This window comes from Onychostoma macrolepis, chromosome 06 (assembly GCF_012432095.1).
Source record: "Onychostoma macrolepis isolate SWU-2019 chromosome 06, ASM1243209v1, whole genome shotgun sequence".
In the NCBI taxonomy this organism is placed as follows: domain Eukaryota; kingdom Metazoa; phylum Chordata; class Actinopteri; order Cypriniformes; family Cyprinidae; genus Onychostoma; species Onychostoma macrolepis.
Window position 1 is genome coordinate 29,120,028 of NC_081160.1, and position 21,325 is coordinate 29,141,352.

Below are 21,325 nucleotides of genomic sequence, written 5' to 3' on the forward strand. Positions count from 1 at the left end.
GCCTAACAAGCAATTCATTACACAGCAATTAAGACACCAAATTAATTAGCAGTTTAAATACGTACCCCTGTTAAGCGACTCGTCATCATGTGATTAGTACTTCCTTCAAGTAAAATGCCCACTTAGGAACACACTCAGACATATGCTTACAAAAACTCCATCTCTGTATGCTGATAATGACAAAAACACTGGTATGGGCTGAAACAGAACTGCTAACACACACAAAACACGAGTCTCCAAAGGCCTCATCAGTCACCACATACTCAACTACTGGGGATGGGGAGAGATAAACTGATAGAAAATTGCCCAACTTCCTCCAACTTCTATAAATTTCCTCTTAGAAGAGCCAGATTCTCCTTTTGATTCACCTTTATAGAGCTATTTTATATGACACATGCTTTTTTTTAAAGAAATTAATACTTTTATTCAGAATGCATTAAATTGATAAAAAAAAAAATTATAATGTTACAAAATATTTTTATTTCAAAAGAATTTTCTATTCATCAAAGAATCCTGAAAAATATGCATCATGGTTTCCACAAAAATATTACTCAGCACATCTGTTTTCAACAATGATAATAAGAAATTATTCTTTAGAAGCAAATCAGCATATTAGAATGATTTCTGAAGAATCATGTGACTGGAGTAAAGATGCTGAAAATTCAGCTTTGCATCACAGAAATAAATTATATTTTAATATATAAATCAAATACAAAATAATTATTTTAATTTGTAATAATATTTATTTATTATATATTTCATCAAATAAAGGCAGCCACTTCTTTCAAAAACATTAAATAAATAACAATAAATATATTTCCTTTAAATTAAGCCGGGCTCACACTGAGTGATTTTTTAAAAGTCCTTTAGGATTGTACTTGTCAGACTGTACGAACATGATGATCATGTCACACTATGGGATCTCAGCTGTCATTAATGTCAGACTGTACGACAGTCAAGACGAATTAAAAATGGGTGCGTGCAAGAAAACTTCTCCGGAGTTTTACATTATCAACCCATACACGTCCAGTGACTGCGAACTTCACTGCACGTGGGACCGAAATGTTGGCTATCATGAAAAGTATATGAATGGTGACAATACCAGCGTATTTAAGAAGAATAGTGTATGCAGCTCTACACACCCACATGAAAACAGCGGCGCAACCAGTGTTTATATAGAAAAGGCAACATATCACATGAATTCCGTGAGCGCCGAAGTTTATGGCTGATATGGATGAATTCTCCAGCATTAATTCTGCTCATAGCTTGTCTTGAAAAAATGAGACAATCTGACATTCATTGTAGGGTTGTCACACTGCAGGACTGTGCGCCAAATCTTCTGACACTGCCAGAATTTCGTCGGAGGTGAAATTTGATCGCAACGGCCATTAATCGGCTGTCGGTGAACCAGCGATCAAAGACTTCAGATTTTAGCCTAGGATTATAGGAATCTTTTAGGATTTTCAAAATTGGTCTCAGACGACCAAATTGTGGCCAAAATCGCACAGTGATTAACTGAAGAATAAACCAGAGAGGTGTGTGTGTGTGTCATTTCAATCGAATGGACGCTTCAATTTTCCAATCAACTAGCGGTTCGCTCAAGCGAGGGATATTGAGGAGGCCTGTCGAAGGTAGTGTGTTCAGCTACATCTTCAGATATCCCAACCATACAGTTTAATGCACAACAAGCCAACCCTTAAATGGGACAGATATTTCCCTGTCAGCTCCTATATCTCAAGAGCACTTCAGACATCCACAATCATTTGTGTAATATATCTCAGCAAGGCAGGCTGAACCGAAAACTAAAATCGCGCACAATGCCTTTCTCTGGAGTGGCCAAGCATTGAATTTCCACGTATCAGGATCACTGCACAATTACAGCACATTAAGACACATTTTATGAGAGAAACGATTGTAATTTTTACTCTTGAAGTAGTACTATATGGGAACTACATGAAAACCTGCAAGTGTGTGCACTTACTTGGCAGATGGACAGCATAAAGACCCGCAGTGGGAATAAAATATGGTTCCGTGAGCACGTCAAAGGCAAAACACATGTCTACTGGCCCAAAAGACACAGATGTTCGAGACAAAAATGACAAGAATGATGAATGGCTCCATCTTAAAATTCACCGGAGTTACGAGAAACCCTTTCCAAGTCTACTATTCAAAAAGTTCTTCTTTCTAACTCCTTAAAGCTATAAAAGAGAGAAATAACTCATGAATGCCCAGCACTGTTATCCTAGAATCACCATAATCTAAAGAACATTTTCTCTAATATGCAGGGAAGTATTACAACTCATCTTCATCATAGGTAGCCACAAAAAAGTTGGCCTCAATTAAAAAATTTAAAACTCAATTTTTAAACCTAGATTTTTTTTATTTATTTTTTAACATTTTAGCAGTCTGGTTTGGTAGTTACTTATTGGTTGGCCTACTGTTTAGTAGTTTGCATTCTAAAAACGTTTCTGAAAGAAGCCTCTTATGTTCACCAAGGCTGTATTTACTTGATTGAAAACACAGTTAAAAGAGGACAGGAATATTGTGAAATAGTATTACAATTTAAAATAAATTGTTTCTATTTTAAAATATTCTAAATTGTCATTTATTCCTGTGATGCAAAGTTGAATTTTCAGCAACCATTACTCTGATCTTCAGTGTCACATTATTCTTCAGAAATCTTTTTAATATCCCGAAATGCTGCTGAAGAAAAATTTCTTATTATTATCAATTTTAATCAATTTCGTTGTGCAGCCATGGAAACAGTTGGGGAAACCATGATAATTTGTTTCAGAATTTGTTTCACTTTTTATTTCAATGCATCCTTGCTAAATTAAAAGTGTTATATTCTTTCACACAACAAAATGACATATTTGATATAATAAATATATTAATAATATATCTTACTGACCCAAAACCTTTAAACAGTGTATGGCTCTGGTATGTCTTTCAAATTTAAATGTAATGTCTATTTTGCCCATTTTATTATCTGCTGGCACAGGAAAAATAAGTAATAATAGCAGAAAAAAAATGATAATAGCACATCCCTTACAACAAGCCGTACGATTCGAGGTATTATTTGTCTGTAGCAAAAATAGTGAAGATTCATTCTTATCAAGAGGAGCTTGTTCAAAAGGTTTCTGTGCTAAAATACCAATAAAAATGAGTGATTTTTTCTCTTTTTGCTGGACTGACTGGCAGATGAGGAATACAAGTCTGTGTGTGTTGGCAGGGAACAGTGGTTCGGTTCAGTTCATTTCAGTGGCCCTTGTGACCTCAAAGTGCTGTCAGCACTTTTAGAGTTCAACATTGACAGACAGACACACAGAAACACACACAATTGAACACACAGCTCAATCTGAACAGACCCTACACAAAACAACACCTCCAAGGAAAGAGATTTGGAGCAACTCTTTCTCCTTTTCTGTCTCGACCATGTCAATCCAGTCAGACCTGCACAAATGCAGGTATGTGTTTGACAGAAAGCACCAAAAATGCCTCTAATGCCCCAAGAACATGAAATCATTTCGGCCTTTCTCGCCCTTTCATGTTAAACAGTTCGTACTTGTAAACTTCCAAGAACCCGTCCTTCACTTCAGCAAACATTACTGAATGCAGTGAAGATGTACAACATGCAATAATGTCAGCCGATCTGTTCAAATCACCCACTAGTCAACTGCTAAAAGACAAGAGCTGAATAAAGAAGATTTACTCACAAATTTATGAAATGATATTAGCACTGTGATGCTTGCGTGTCCTTCAAGCAAATAATGGGATTTACTGCCCTGAGATCAGTCAATTTGTATGATCAGTTAAACAGACGTCTTTCTTCGAACTGGCGCTTTTATTTGACTGTAAACCCACAGAAATACAGCTTTTGTTGATTTGAAAAACGCCTGGTGAGTATTCATCATCATTCATTACTAATGACAGAAAAGAAGTCATCTGAATGATGATGACTTGAGAAAAAGTCTTAGAAAACAGTAATTCTTCAGTGTCAATTCTATTCAGAGTCTAATAAAATAAACATTTAAACACAACGCAAAGACGGATGGCAAAGGTGGATGGAAGGGAGCAAGGAAAGGAGGAGGAGGGGATGGATAGGCAGATGAAGGATAGATGGATGGACAGAATAACAGAAAGAAAAAAGGATTATGGAGGAGGAAGGAAGGAATGAAGGAAAACAGATGAATGAAGGAAGAATGATGGATGGATAGAGTGATGAAGGAAGGAAGGATGGATGGATGAATGCCACACATCCATCCATAGAGTGATAAAAGAAGAAAGAATAAATAATGGATGGACAGATAAAGTAATAAAGGATGGATGGACATATGGATGGATGGCGTTATAAAGGTAGGAAGAATGATAAATGGATGCACAGAGTGAAGACAGATGGAAGGAAGGAAGAAAGAATGGATGGATGGATGGATGGATAGATAGAGTTATAAAGGTAGAAAGAATGATAAATAGATGCACAGAGTGAAGATGGATGGAAGGATAGATGGAGTAAAAAAGATAGGATGAATGATAAATGGACAAACAGGGTGAAGACAGATGAAGGAAGGAAGGAAGGAAGGAAGGAAGAAAGGATGGATGGATAGAGTTATACAGGTAGAAAGAATGATAAATAGATGGATGAATAGATGGATGGGAGGATGGATGGATGGAGTAAAAAAGATAGGATGATTGATAAATGGATGAACAGGGTGAAGACAGATGAAGGAAGGAAGGATGGATGGATGTAAGTAGGGCTGTGACGGTGGCAGATTTTTACCACCGCGGTGGTAATGGACCAACTACCGCTGGTGGCGCGATGTTGTGATATTAATTATATATATGTCTATAGGCTAAATATAATATTTTGAAACACAAAAAATAAATAAATGAGGCTCGATCATCTATTAACAAATGTGCGTGTTTAATTTAGCACTTCCGTCAGTGAACACGCAGCCTGCAAAACACTAATTAAATTTAGTTAAATACACCCTGTCTACCGGACGCAGGCGGCGCGGCGCAGCGAGTCGCAACAAAATACTACAGAACAGTGATGCTGTCTACACTGGATGCGGCACGACATGACAAATGCCCCACAGTAGACTGCCTCGTCCTATTTATGACGTACTGACACAAAGTTCAAATGTCCTGTAGACAGACTAAACCTGTTGGGCTGTGACGTGGCGTGACAACTGTCGCGTCCGGTAGACACGGTTCACTGTTACGCCACCAAGCAAGTGGGCTCCTTGTCTGCACGCGCTCTCTGTGGAATAGGAATCACAGCATATGTTGCCACATTTCTTGTCAGCATCTTCCATTTACCGCTGTCTCGTTTGTATTTGGCCAGTTTGGAGAAAGCCTCCCCAATAAAAACTTGATCAGCCGAGCGTTTGCTATCACGTGAACTTGAAGACACTTACAAACGCCGATGGGTGACATGAATGGAAATGATTCCAGATCGGCTATGTAGTATTTGGGTTCCCAACAAGGTCCATCCCTCAACACTAAATAAATTTGCTGAATGCAGAATAAACTGTATTTTTCTGCGCTCAAACCTGCCAATCTAAAGGAAACGCCGTGTATAGCGTTTGAGGTAATTTGTGAATTAGCATAGACTTACAGTCTAAATAAAACAATCTGCAACTGTTACTATTATTACACGTCACATGCACTACCGCCGGTGGCAATAGACAACCGCGTCACGGTGACCATCACAGCCCTAAATGTAAGCATGAATGGATGGATGGAGTGATAAAGGATGGATGGATAGAGTGATAAAGGAAGGAAGAATAAATGGATGGATGGAAGGAAGGAAGAAAGGAAGAAAGAAAGCCTGTCCCTGAAATAAGTTTTTATGTGACATTGTGTGAAAGTTGCAGAAACAAACTCCAGCAGCCCTAGATATGTGACAACAAATAAAGATTCGGTATTCAATATCGAATTCCTCTGCCTGAATACATGAGACTCCTGAAAATAGAAACACAACCGTAAGATCAGATTGCTGTGGTCTTCACTGGTCCCTGCTAGCGTGAGACCAGGAGGAGCATCTCATTCCCCTCTGGATCGTAAAAAGGATGCTTTTTAACACCAAACAAATTGTACATTCAAGGTCACACGCTTAATTTCTGGGTTCATTTGAGCTGCTGTGCTCCTCCAAACCTTGTCTACACCAATGGCAGAATGTGTTTATGTATGTTGATCGGAGTTGTGATGCCTCATTAAGCAGTATGTTCTGGTTGGGGTGGGCACAAGGCCTCGTCCTCCTGAATTCAGCAGCAGCATCCAGCAGTTTTTTTCCAGCCATTACCTCCTCCAGCATTAGACCTACACATTAACATACAAGAGCTTTTTATGACAAACCATTCCCCCACGTCGAGCATGTGTGCGGGTAAAGAACGGGCAGCAACGCAGCAGGACACTCCAATGCCTCCCACTGTCTGATGGACGGCAGCGATTTGCTCCATTTGCACCTGTGAGCAGGTAATAAATGAGGAGGTTCGCAAAGAGCTTTTACCCACAAGGACAAAGACAGCAATTTCACCCTGAGAGAGGAGAGGCTGAGTTTACCTTGCACTACTACACACACATACACGTTTGAACCAGCTGTGTTGCACCATATGGACAATAATGGCCTCAAAGTATGTGTGTATGCATGTGACAAAATGTGTGTGTAGCCACGGCCATTACACCTTACATGGCTGTTTTTAGGGTCCATAAGGTGCCTTCTGCCACTTACAAAGAAATAGAAAAAATATTTAAAGAAATTGTTTATCAAGAATGTTTATTATAATATTATTTATTATAAAATTTATAATTTATAATAATATTTTTATCCTGTACTTGTGTATTTAAAAAGAAAAGTTAATTGAAATAATGTGCATTTATATAAAATATTCGATTTAATTATATATATAAATATAAAATTGTGAATATATACACTTGATCGAACAACAGAAATTCAAGTAGTTATAAAAATGAATACAAATTTGGAATCTCAATTAATATGGTTGAATATATTTGTGCAGTCCACTTTCCATTTTTAGATGAATAATTTCTTCAACTATAGCCATTCTTACAACAGTCAATCATGTTCTTAAAAGGCATTAAAAGAACAGCTACATACAGTACTTTCACAGTTAAACAGCAATGAAATTTAGTTAATTAACTATAATAATCTAACATCATTAACATCAACGTATTAACAATTAGCATGCTAATTCTCAGAGAAAATGTGAATAAAAGGCTGATGAAAATATCCCAAACCAGTGACCGCCTTTGAAAGGTACTTCTTTAAAGTGTGCTACAGATTGTATCTTCTTTGACCGCCAGTGTCACTTCTCTCTATTAGCATTCGTCTCCAGCTAATTTAAATGCTAATGTATCCTAGCCTTTTCTCTGCGTGATAAAGCTAACAATCGACACTGGAGGCCTTTTTGTAGCTGAGCTATGAGGCAATTAGTTCGAATAGTACAACCATATACAGCGAGAGGAGTAGAATATTAGAAAAGTGATCTGACCGCCCTGAGAGAAAATGCAGGAAAAAATTTAGAAAGTGCAAGAGTGCTGGGGAGGGCGAAAGTGAGCGGTCAGAGTATAATTTCAAAGTTTCGTGGACTCCTATTGGACTGCCTGTGATAAGAGAGAGAGGTCAAAGGTGAATTCTCAAATGGACTTCACGGTAGAGGAAAAAATAGACTCAAGCATAACTATCATGAAGTCAAAGATAGGAGGCGAGAGAGAGCCATTTCCTGTTTGAGATTTCATGACGTAATTCAGCGCGGCTTCATCATGATTAATACACATTTTGACTAAAGGTCAAAATGTCAAAATTTCCAGATAACCTATGCAGAGGATAGAGGAGTTTCCTTTTATAGTTAGGATAGCAGTGCATGATTTCCAAAGATGACAGACAGACAGACAGACATAGAATGACAAAGATAGAACGACAGATAAATAGAATGAATGATAGAACGAACAAACAAATAATGATAGATAAAATGATATAATGATAGACAGAACAAATGAATGAATGAACAATTGACAGATAGATAGATAGATAGATAGATAGATAGATAGATAGATAGATAGATAGATAGATAGATAGATAGATAGATAGATAGATAGATAGATAGATAGATAGATAGAAAGACACACCATATGCTGGTCTTTTCAACGGGGCAAACACAGACAAATCTGAATAAATAACAGGGAAAGCCCATCTGGAAGTCACATAAGTGCGTGTCTGCATCCGTGCGGGTGTTTCAAAGCGTTTCGGCATTTCAAAGAGAAATAACTGTCCTGTAATCATAGCCATCCTTTGCTCAGTTAGATCGGTGTATTAAATATTCAGAACCGGACAGACTGACAGACTGCACAAAAAGCCAGTGAAAAATTATTCATAATGCAGGTAACACTCACACAGGGACCCCTGGATGAAAGGAAATGTCATTTGTCACTGGCCTTTGTTCATCTCTCATAGCCTGTTGGGCATCCAACCATTAAGTAAGCTTTATTAATTTATTTATTAATTAGAGTGCTCCTAGTCTCACCGTGGTGGGCCGAAGGTGCAGCCTTACGTGTTATTTGCAGCTTAAGGGCCCAGAGAGACAAATCAGACCAGGAAAGAGAGAGAGAGAGACTTAATGAGAACAAATAGGTTGAGAATGCAAATGGTCGTTCCCTCAACTGCACTCTGCCACCAGTCACATCTCTCTGCATATTACAGCTTCAGGCACCCTGGTGGAACCAATGTGTGTGTGTGTGGATGTCAGCGGGCTTCGCGAGAGCTCCTCCTGTGGTGTTACTCATTACTGAGCAGAGAAACTAGTGCTTGTGACTTTTACGCCAGATGATTTGAACACACACACCACATACACACACACACAAGTGCACACATACACACACTTTCTGCTGATATTCTAGAAGCAATTAAGCTCTTCTCAGCACTGCTTCCTAACTTGATATCCTCAGTATTACCTGAACTTCTCATCACTGTGGGTCAAACACACACACACACATACACACACACACGTACGTTTGTTTTTCTGTTATGGTAGGGATTTTCTTCTCCCGTTTATTGTTTTATACTGAGCTAAAAATGTTTTATATATCCTAATCCTACCCTTAAAGCCCATAGTGATTCTTTAAATGAATTAACTGTTAAAAATAAATTATATTAAAATAAACTTTACATTAAAAAATTATTTTAAATTACCTACAGTATGCACTGTTTATTTTTTGTTCTTTAATATTTATATAATTTATTTTATTTTTATAATTTATAATTTATTTATATATAATTATCAAAATAAATGTTAAATAAAATAATTAATAATTAACAATAACAACAAACCTATACATGTAATTTGTCTATATATTTAACTAAAAAAAAATAATAATAATTTTCATTTTACAAAGAGCTAATGTTTTCTTGCTCTATTTTCTAGACCCTTAAACCTTATAATAATAATTTAAAAAAATAAATTATATATATATATATATATATATACACACACACACACACACACACACACACACAATTCTTTTTTTTTTTTACAAATTAGGTCATTAGGCCAAGTCAATAGGTCTCATAAAAAAATGTAGTGTTCTGTCATTGATAGGACATTGCTATTTGGTTGCCAGGGTAATTCTGTAATTCTATAATATTTTGGTCCCTTTTTCACCCATTTTTGCACACAGCAAATGTAACATCCTGAACAACATGCAAGGTTTGAGGTACCAACCATACAGACAGCATAAATGAAGTGAGCTGAGTTACTAGCTGAGATTTAATATTTAGGACAGACCTTTGTTTAAATCACTAACTATGAACAATACTAACAGCACTAATGTTGACACTGGCAAACCCACTAAAGTGCACAAACAACTGTATGTAAACACAAAGGACAAACCGACCTTGCAAAAAGCAGAACAGCAGCACCAGATCCACACGTAGTGCAGGTTCGAGACAAATGCCCGTAGGGTCAAGTGTCCAGAGCATTCATCGCAGCTCTACACACACACTCGCATCAGCGTCCTTGAAACACATGAGCAGTGAAATGAAAAATAAAGCGGAAAAACAAAAAGCAGGTGATCCACTTCTACAGCAGCCTGCTCTTCGGTGGTTCGTCAGCTGGCATCAAGAACATCGGTACCCTGTGGCAAACGGGGCAACGGCAGGACCACTGAAGGCAGAACGAAGGTTGTGTGTGTTTTTCAGAGCATAACGGAGGTCACGGGGTGCCAGGCTGAGCTGTGTAGGTTATGATCAGTGTCAGCGTGTGCGTGCAGTGTGTGTCTGTGTGTTTTCACACTCCAGGGGCCAGAGTTGATAGAGTAAAATGCTTCCAGGGCCAGCGGGGAATGGTAGCGTTCCATTAGGAGCTGAGTTGCGGGCACATTTGCCCTGATCTATCATTAGCCTGACAGGCAAGACTAATCAAGTGCCGCACATACAAATGAAGATCTCCCCCTGTGGCCCTCTGAAGTCTCTGGGCACGAGAGCGTGTGTGCTGGCATGCGTTTCGCACCATGCTGCTGCTGCCTAATCTCACTGGTCAACTGCATTTCAACTAATGCTAGAAAGAACACATGCAGTCACAGGCAGATAAGTCAAAGCACTTTAGCATAAATAGCTTCCGTTAAAGCTGAAGCATGTCATTTCTGCTCCGCTACCACACAGACTTCAAAACATGCCCCAGCTGCCATTGTTTAGCAAACAGGTAGTCCTGGCCTAAATTTACAACACTTCACAAAACACAAGACCTAAAAATGTCTCTGCACATTATGGTAGGATAGAAGGAAGTATTTTAATATTGAAATAATACACACAAATATGAACATATCCAAAATATAAAAATAAAATATGTATAAATATATGCAAAAATATTATATATATATATTAGGGGTGTAACGGTATGCGTATCGAACCGAACGGAATTAAATTTTTATTTATAATTATTTAATAAACTGTGAATTAAGCAAATCAGACTGAAATGATTGAAGCTGTCTGGTCAACTAAATAGAATTTATGTATTTGTTTCGGGTTTTGGCTTCCGAAATAGCTAGTGTTTACTTTATTACATTTAGCTTCATTTCATTTCATTTCACTTGAATTAAAAAAAAATACATTTACGAAATAAAATTATTTTATTTGATTATGAGCTTAAGAATTTAGTCCATAATCAAATATAATAAACATTTTTCAACCTTTCAACCCATAGTTCCATATTTGTTATGGTTTAGGCCAGAACAAATTCTCCTTTTTTTCAATTTTATGGCAGTGGTTTCAAAAATACTGAATCCCCATCCTGCAATATGCTTACAGACAGTAAGCCCTGTAAGCGTAAATGCAGCCCAGAGTGCTCGGGTCGTGGGTTTTAGCTGTTAGATTGGCGCCATGCGAATGCGTGACTTGCTGGCGTGCAACATGTCATTAGCGTACGAAATCCACTTTCCCTTGTCACACTCCCTGTGCACTGTTGACAGTCTGAGGCTGAAACCAGGCGACACTTTGAGTAAACTCAATTAGTCTCCCCGCCATTATGACACGCATCAAAAATAAAAGAAAATATTTACATAGCGTCTGCCGTGGACCAATTACACACTGGAATGGGGGGAGGGGAGAGCGACATTAGCATATAATTTGCATGAAGCTTTAACTTGTTTTTAACAGGTGACATTTGGATGCAACTTGTACACGACAGAAGGGCAAAAGCGTGAGTTTATACGAGGGTTTGTGTGTCAGTGCAGATTTACATGTCCTTTTCAATAAATTAAACCAGTCTGTGATCAGGGACGTAAAAAAAACTTATCAGCTTGACTCATGAACATTATTTGCGGGACATCATATTTGTACAGTAACCCAACAAAACTGTTAAAGGGATAGTTCACCCAAAAATGAAAATTTGATGTTTATCTGCTTACCCCCCGGGCATCCAAGATGTAGGTGACTTTGTTTCTTCAGTAGAACACAAATGAAGATTTTTAACTCAAACTGTTGCAATCTGTCAGTCATATAATGGCAGTCAATGGGACCCACGGCTTTGAGAGTAAAAAAAACATACACAGACAAAACCAAATTAAACCCTGCGGCTGACGATACATTGAGGTGTTAAGACGCGTAACAATCGGTCTGTGCAAGAAACGGAACAGTATTTATAGCATTTTTTACCTCTGATCCACCGGCTGTTGTGAATGCGCTCAGGAAAGTTGGACATTGCGGTACAAATCTACACTACAATTATAGTAAGCATAACAAGAAACAAGCAGAAAATCCCACATTTCTTTACACCTAATCTTATCACGGTCTAGGCAAAACTAGACTAGAGATATCAGAGAGATTTCATTTTTGGTTTTTCTTTCTTGGCTAACTGTACTTTATGACAGACCATCACTGCATTCACCAGCAAGAATGAATGAAGCTATATTAAATATAATGGGTTATAGCTTTATGACAGTCATCCAGCAATATTGCAATGTACAGCTAACACATCAAACACAGAACTAATAATAAAGCTCTGAGGCTATGATACTGACTCTGCTCATAAAGAGAGGACGTCCACACACACACTGTGTCTGCAGAAATAGTGTCCTTGCTACAATGTTACAATTGCATTAATGAATATAGTGTGGGATCAAGCACACATGCAAGGACAACAGACTTTTATAATGTCACTGTGTCATTTATGAGCTGCAAAGAGGGACATACAATATAGGTTTTATTAAAGGTTCATATAAAATTCTGTCCAAGACTAAATGTCTACAGAGAGGCCTGCTGTCTTACATTCAAAACCTGTGCAAAATTGTGAATGGTTGCTAGTGTGTTGCTATGTTTTTGCTAAGATGTTCTGATGGTTGTTATGTGGTTGCTAAGGTGATTTCAATGTTGTATGTTCAAAACTGGCTTTCCACCATTGCTGAATCTGCAGGACCAAATAAAAAAATGTGATGAGATTAAAAGAAAAAGAAAAAGACTTCTACATGCCAACTCTTATGGGAATCAAAAAAATACAGCACAACCAGTGTAGTCTGATTCATGAACATGTTACTCTTATGAACCAAAGCTTTTAAATGAAACAAAGACATACAGCATGGCCAAATACAGCTTTATCAACAACAACAAAAAGATCCTTATAAGCCCAATCTTGAATGTGTCTGATTCACAAGCAAATGACTTGTTTGTTATATGAGCTGATTCATACATTACAACAAATGAAATCCACCTCAATGCAAATAACTTGTACGCACCAAATCTCTTAAGTGAATCAGAAACAAATACTGCACACCCAATGTAGTCTGATTCACGAGCAAATGTTATGATGAGTCAAAAGTGAGTAAAATTCTTATGCAGGGTTATTATCATGAAACTATTAAAAACATGCTTGTTCACAAATAAAAGCTGAAATAAAATTAAATATAAATATTAGATGTAAAACTTTAAACTAAAAATAGAAATGCTGCCTTGGCAACTAACTGAAACAAGTTTAAGAACGTCAAATTTACTAAATAAAGAATACTAGAAAGAAATAAGTAAAAACTACACTGAATTAAAACTACAACTGAAATAAAAAAAAAATAGTAATATATAAAAAAAAATGACAAAAGCACATAACAATATATACATTTTTTTTTTAAATGTAACAAATTAAAATGAAAACTGAAATGATAGAAATAAAAAAGAATTTCAAATATTAATAAAATAGTACTAAAATAACACAATTTTGCTCAAAAAGCCTCACTAACTCGGGAGTTACAGGTTTGAATCAGTAAGATGAATCCAGTCTTAGACTTGTGGGTTTGTACAAAGAGGTTTACATAGAAAGCACCACAAATAATATAGGAAAGAATTACACTTATGTCACATGAAGGGTTTAAAAAGATCTATGTTTTCCTCTTTAACCCCCCTCCCGCCCGCCTTCTCATTCACTTTATATCCTCAGCTTTTTCACATAACATATTTACAGTCCCGATGAAGGAGAGTTAGCCATTATAGCGGCTGGAAGCCTGGCGCGCTAAAGCTTCATCAAATAAACCGCAGGTATGAAAAGACAATAATGATGATAAATCAACTAATGGCTGGGGGGTATTGACCAGACGCAGGTGCACACAAGGCCTGTGAAAGAAAGAGAAGTGATAGATGATACGGTGGATAGAGACAGAATGCAGGTCTGATGGGGGCAAATTACGACTAATGGTATTCTAGTTTTCTTTCCCACCTGATTCTATTTGTCCATGATTTTATTTCACTGGACAGTATAACTCACCCTCGGTCTCTAATAGACTGCAGAGAAAGCCAAGAGGAACAGCGCACCAGGCAAGAAATGTACATTCTCGGAATGTCGCATTTTTCTGGGCATATATTAACCAAACTGATCATTTCAAGGGAATTACTGATCATTGATCCAACTGAGCAAAATCTGTCAATATTTGTTAGCACTCTGGAAAGGGCTGCACCAATGACCCTGTCAAATGTAAAGATGAAATGTGTCATTTTTTGCTAGTGTCTCCAATTTTCTAAATTAATTCTGTTTTTTAAACCGTTTTAAACACCACCTCCATCCTTTCTTTCAAGAAAGTGACAACAAACATAGGTTATACGCATATATCCTAAATTTTTACATTTGTGGTTTGCACATGCAATATTATACATGAGCAGAATGTATTTTAACCTAAAAAAAATTACACATTTCACTTTTAACCACTAAAATCTGGTGTATTTGATTCAATTTTAAGATATTTTTTTTTAACTACAAATTGGATTATTTTTTTTTCTCACAAACCCAAGTGGGTTGCTACAGTAACATTTTGCATGCAGTCTTAAAGGGTTAGTTCACCCAAAAATGAAAATTAGTCCATGTTTTATTCACCCTCAAGGCATCTTAGGTGTATATGACTTTCTTCTTTCAGATGAATCCAATCGGAGTAATATTCAAAATTGTCCTGGCTCTTCTAAGCTCTATCATCGCAGTCAGCAGATGTTTGTGTTACACAGTCCAAAACACGTAAAATAAAGTGCGCGAATCCATAAAAAACACATGCCTCTCACAGCTCCGGGGGGTGAATAAAGGCCTCCCGTGGTACTCTAAAAGAAACTTTACAATTAAAATCAAAGAGTGGTGGATAAAAGGGTCAATACATTGGCATGTTTGGTTTTGACGAAACACGAGGCATGATCTCCTGCTAACTAAACTAACAGCAGAAAATTCAAAACACTGTCAGGAAGGATACTGCCAATCAACATGACACAATCAAATATTATATTTGGGGATTTGCAGGGAGCACTGAGGAGAGGGTGGAAACAGCAAAACACCAGCAGCATTCATCATAGTCTGCCATCTTCATGCTGATAAAGAAAATTAATAGCTTTAGCAGGCTTCTTAAGCAGGGAGTACAAAACAACCCCCTGCAAATACTTTTGAAACCATTTAAAATCACTTTCAAACATACTGCCAAGTCTTTTTTCAATTTTGCAAAATCTTTCACATATAACCTATAAAATATAAAAGAGAAAATTGTGAAAACTAGTGCACCTTCAAAACTCAAAGACCCTGAGATATGGATCACTCTCAGTGCTCCTATTAATAGCTCTAACATGTTGGTTGCTTTTAGATTGGGAGCATAGGTATATAGAAATACAAGGTTCGACTCTAATGCATTCAAAGTGTATTTTAAGCTACACCACAGCTTCAAAAAAATAAAATATCTAGATAGATAAAGATGGCATCTCAACAAGCCACATTTAAAGAAAAACTCTTTATTAAAGCACTAAAGAAGACCTTGTGTTATGCAAAATAGAATTGTCTTACTAGAATTGTTACCTTATGCTTAAGGTTAAACAAAACCCCAAATAGAGTTCAAGCACTTAGAAATCTCTCATTTCAAACCCCGAGCAAACCTTCCAGCTCAATGTCACTGCGTCCAAGAGTGAGTCAATGAATTCCCAGAGCCATTTCCAGGTACTTGCATGAATAAGGTCAAACTATTTGAGTAAAACCTTATATAAAACTATACCTACTTTAAAAATAGAAATAGAAAAATGTCTGGATTTTCAATTAATTTCCAAGTTCAACTGAACAAGGACCAGAATTCCATGTAATTCCACCCAATTCCACAAGTGGTCTAACAAATGCTATTTCAAATAATGAGGGGTGCTTTGCTGGATTTAGGTCAAAAGTCATCATTTTAATACTTCCCATTAGCGGCAATCAAGGCAAACATTCTACACAAAGGAGCTCCTGTTGGGTTCTGGCATCTCGCTGTCATGTCGAAAGCGTAACTCATCCATCATTTTTACGATGGCTTTGGTTTTCACATAATTAATGGCCGTCAGCAGGAGTAAATGTGCGAAGATGAAAGAATGGGAAAACATTCAAATTAACACTGTCACTTTGAACAATGGCGAGCCGGAAAAGACGATTGCATTCGCATTCGCGGGAGATGAAGTAGCCACCAGAAAATGAGAAAAGCAGAGCATTTATCTTAAAGCACAGGCAAAATCGATGTATGAACATCGAAGTACACCTTGAAAACAACACAATGCATCTGAAAGTCACACATTTTGCTGACATTTTTAATATTTACTTTAATATGATTATGTACAGATTCATGATTCATTGAGAATTTGAGGGAGGCAGAGCTCATCCTTATATGATTCTGAACTATGTGCTTTTTAGCTCAAACCCTCATTAAATATTATATATCCATAGCTCATCCTGTGTCATGCTCTGCCTCCCCCAAATATTAAAAATGTCAGTAAAATATGTGACTTACATATACAATTTATATGCATTGCACTCGCCGTACAAATCATTGCATGCATAATTTGCATTTAAAAAAGGTTGCAAAAAGTTACACTTTCCACCTTGTAATTGCTCTTCGTTATCTAGTTTGTTGTTCATAATACATTTCAAACACTGCAAAAGAGTGTGAACCACTTTCTTTTTCTCATTTAAACCCTTTTACTATAGCCTCCCCAAATGCTTTACCACACGGCTCTAGAGGATGACCTTTTCACAACGTCCAAATAATGCACCAAAGCGTGAATCCACTCCTGCAAATCGCCATTAACCACACCAATTAAAAGCGTTTTTAATCTTCCACTGGGGAACATAGCCTCCCTCTCGAATAGCCAAAAGTATGTCTTGGATGTCCACCACAGCCCTTAAAGGTTAATGGTGTCTCTGGAGAAGGAAATGTAAGGAGAATGAATGCGTGTGGGGTCTTGTTACTCGTCTCTCCCTTCCCTTGACTTCTGACAGAGCCCTGACATAAGAGCCACCCAGTTCATTATGTTTGGGTCACAGCGCTCTGCAAATATTCCTGCCCTTGCTATCTTCCTCGTCTTTTTTGTATTGCACTCGCTATACTGTTTATACAAGAAATTAAAGTCCACATGAACCAGCAGTCACAGCTTCTGTAATGTGACATATTTCAGAGTGAAGTAGGTTATTATATTAGGAAAACAATATGCAGCAAAAAGTGATTATTTTGATAAAGGATTAAGATGGTAAGTTCTTGCAAATATGAAACCTGCTGGATTGAACAACAGGTGGATGAAAAGGCCAAGCAACAGCAGCTGTTTTTAGACACTGAGAAGCAGCATGAGTGAAACAATGACACAGTAAAACAAACCGCAGTACAAAAGCACAGAACTTTCAGTGCAGAGCTGGATCAGCCAATTAATGGTACTTCATCTCATTACATTTGCCCACACGTTTCCTTCTGTGGATCAACTGCGTGGTGCGGGGCAAAATGTGGCAGACTGTCGGGTTTCTAATGGCTAATGAGGGGGCTCGGATGAGCATTGATTTACGAGGGTCAGATTTTATCTCATGAGTCTGGATAGCTAAGGTTGTTCATTTATTATCTTATTTATTAGATTGACAGGATTATTGTGGTGTACACACCAAAAGTGATGTTAAAATACTTTACTCTCCCACAATTTAAGGTCAGGATGGTCAGATAGTTTTCAGCAAACAACTAGTACGTTAATGAGTTTGATTAGTATGTTTGTCTACAACTTTTTGCACATTAATTCATTAATTAAATTTACACATGTAATACATATATTAGTGCATAGTGCATTACATTAGTGCTGGGCACTATGACCAAAAATTTATATCACGGTATTTTTCAAAATTTTACCGGTTTCACGGTATATGACAGAATATTTTTTTTTCTGCATGACGGGGTGTTAAAGGTGCAATAGGTGATTGTCTTCAGAAACATTTTTTGTTATGCTGGTTGAAAGTCTCTTCACATCCCAATAGCAATCATTAAGTTAAGTGGTCTAAATGTATTTATATATTCTGTGGAAGGCGTAGGACCTAGAAATGTTGGTCCAATCAAAACGCTTGGTCCGAGCATATTTATTGACTTTCCTACCTGCCTGTCAATGTATGTATTTGCATACCTCGCCAGTCCTCGCCATTTTTTCCATTTTGCACGTCTTGCTTAGTTAACACACCCGATTCAGATAACCAGCTCGTTAGAAGAGAGCTACGTGCATGAACTGTGTTCCGATTGACATTGACTCCCTACACAGTGTTCTTTGCTCCATACTCCCTGAGCAGAGGAAATCCGTTGAAGTTTACTTCACTTCAGAACATTCATTCACAGATTTGCGCTGCACAGCGTCTTCACACACAGACGAAACTTACTAGAGAAGTGTGAAGTGTTACATAATATACCTCTGTAAATAAATACTATTTAAATTTACATCTCGCACACTTTAATGCCCTTTGTATGGAACATATACGCTCGCTTCGAACTGGAATCATGGCGGAATATCCGGTGATGTCCACTTCGCAGGGCACTTACGGTTGAATAGAACAGTGGGGGTGGGGGTGAGGACTGGAATTGGGAACCGCTGATGTAGCCTATTGTAGTAATGTTGTCTCTGGTATTCTGGTCTGTGAGCGTATATGCGCTCAAGGGGGCGTGGCTTTAAACGGAGATTGCAGGGAGGGTGGGATGTTCGCTTTCAGTGCTATCAGGCTAAAATTAGCAGGGATATACCCTGATTGCAGGGATTTAACTAAAGACAGGACAAACTAACAAAAACATAAAAACAACTGCAGACGACGCCACGGAGGCTGCCATGAGCAGCGCCATCTTGGATCGACTTTTGAAAAGATCCAAGTGACTGACTCTGTTAGAAATCTTATAATGGGCAATGTTTGGATCTTCCAACCATACAATAATCCAAACACAAACCTCAAAAACAACACAAAAATAGGTCACTGAGCACAAAACCAAGCTTCTGCTATGGCCATAGCAATGGACTCTGATCTCTTATCAGGTGTTCTCTAACCTCATCAGGCATTATAGGAGAAAATTTAGATCTGTTAAACTGGCAAATGGAGGTTTCAAAAAGTATTGAATAAAAGGCTGCCGTTAATTGTGGCCAATATGTATTAGAGAAAAACATTTATTTCATAATGATATTTCCCCCAATTTTAAATTCTTATTATCCAATGAAAGGTTAGATTTTTGTGAATTTTTTTTAATAAAAGATCCAAAGGATTAACAATGCAGATTAATTTGCACAGCCTTCTTTGATCGTATTTACCAAGGGTGCCGATATTTTTGGCCATGACTGTATGTATGTATATAAAACAAATGAGACAAAAATATTTTCTTTGTCATTTATTTATTCAGGAAAATGATCCAATATTGCATATCTGTGAGTGGCAAAAGTATGTGAATCTCTTGGATTAGCAGTTAATTTAAAGGTGAAATTAAGAGTCCATCTGTGCAGAGGTGTTTTCAGTCAGTGCAATGACTATCAAATGTCAGTACGTGACCTGTTTTATTCAAAGAACAGGGATCTATCAAAGTCTGATCATGTTTGTGGAAGTGAATCATGTCATGAACAAATGAGATTACTGAGGACCTCGGAAAAAGAGTTGATGTTGCTCATCAGGCTAGAAAAGGTTTCAAAACCATCTATAAAGAGTTTGGACTCCACAAATCCAAAGTGAGACGGATTTTGTACAAATGGAGGAAATTCAAGACCACTGTTACCTTCCCAAGAAGTGATCGACCAAAAATGATCATTCCAAAGCAGAACGTGTAATAGTCTGCGAGGTTGCAAAAGTTCCCAGGGTAGCTTCTAAGCAACTAAAGGCCTTTCTCACATTGGCTAATGTTAATGTTCATGAGCCCACTGTCAGGAGAACACTGAGCAACCATGGCGTGGCATGGCAGAGCTGCAAGAAGAAAGCCACTGTTCTCCAAAACGAAAATTGCTTGCTAAAGATCATTTGGACAAACCAGAGGTCTATTCGAGAGAGGCTTAATGGATGGATGGAACCAAAACAGAACTTACTGGTTTAAATGAGAAGCTATTATGTTCGATGAAAAGAACACACTGCATTCCAGCTTCAGAATCTTATCCCATCTGTGAAACATCGTGGTAGTAGTTATCATGGCTTGGGCCTGTTTTGCTGCATCTTGGCCAGGACAGCCTGCCATAATTGATGGAACAATGAATTCTGAATTATACCAGCAAATTCTAAAGGAAAACGTCAGGACATCTGTTTAAGAACAGAGTCTTAAGAGAACGTGGGTCATGCAGCAAGACAACAACCCCAAGCACACAAGTCATTCTATCAAAGAATGGTTAAAGAAGAACAAAGTTAATGTTTAGGAACGGCTGAGTCAAAGTCCAGACTTTAATCCAATTAAAATGTTGTGGAAGGACCTAAGCAAGCAGTTCATAGGAGGAAACCTACCAACCTCACAGAGTTTAAGTGCTTCTGCACTAAGGAATGGGCTAAAACTCCTACATGTTATTATGCAGGACTGATCAGCATTTGCAAGAAACTTTACCTTCAGTTACTGCAGCAAAAGGGGGTCACACCAACCAAAGATTCACATACTTTTGCAATGCACAGATATGTAACACTGGATCCTTTTTCTCAATAAATAAATGACAAAAGAAAAAATTTTCTCTTTGTCTACTTTCAGGACTTATATGAAAATCTGATGATGTTTTGGGTAGTGCTGTGTTCGATACATCGATACGACGATGTATCGTCACAGAGATTTGACAGCTGGCCCTGTATCGATATTGTGGCACGTGCGCAGCAGTGACCGCGCTTAATTTGAATACAAGAACACAGTTTAAAATTGAGTAGAAAAGTGCGAGGTTTCTAAAAAATAATGAATAGAGCAGCGATCCTCAAATCTGGCTTGCGAGATCCACTTTGCTGCAGAGTTTAGCTCCAACCCTGATCAAACTCACCTACCTGTGATTTTCTAATGATCATGAAGGCATTGATTAGCATGCTCAGGTGTGTTTGATTAGGGTTAGAGCTAAACTTAA

At 37.6% G+C, this 21,325-nt stretch overlaps 1 protein-coding gene across 14 annotated transcripts in view; it reads right to left on the reverse strand.

Annotated features, from left to right (window-relative positions):
• ptprt (protein tyrosine phosphatase receptor type T) overlaps positions 1–21,325 on the reverse strand; it is a 259,836-nt gene that overhangs the window by 224,969 nt on the left and 13,542 nt on the right. For 13 of the 14 annotated variants that reach the window (XM_058778893.1, XM_058778891.1, XM_058778894.1 and 10 more), the window contains exon 1: positions 9,913–10,030. The exons of the other annotated variant lie outside the window; for it this stretch is intronic. In XM_058778893.1, the coding sequence (XP_058634876.1) occupies positions 9,913–9,997 (85 nt within the window). In that variant the 5' untranslated portion in view covers positions 9,998–10,030. Of the gene's footprint in view, positions 1–9,912; positions 10,031–21,325 lie in introns of those variants that run through there. 14 annotated transcript variants of the gene reach the window in all.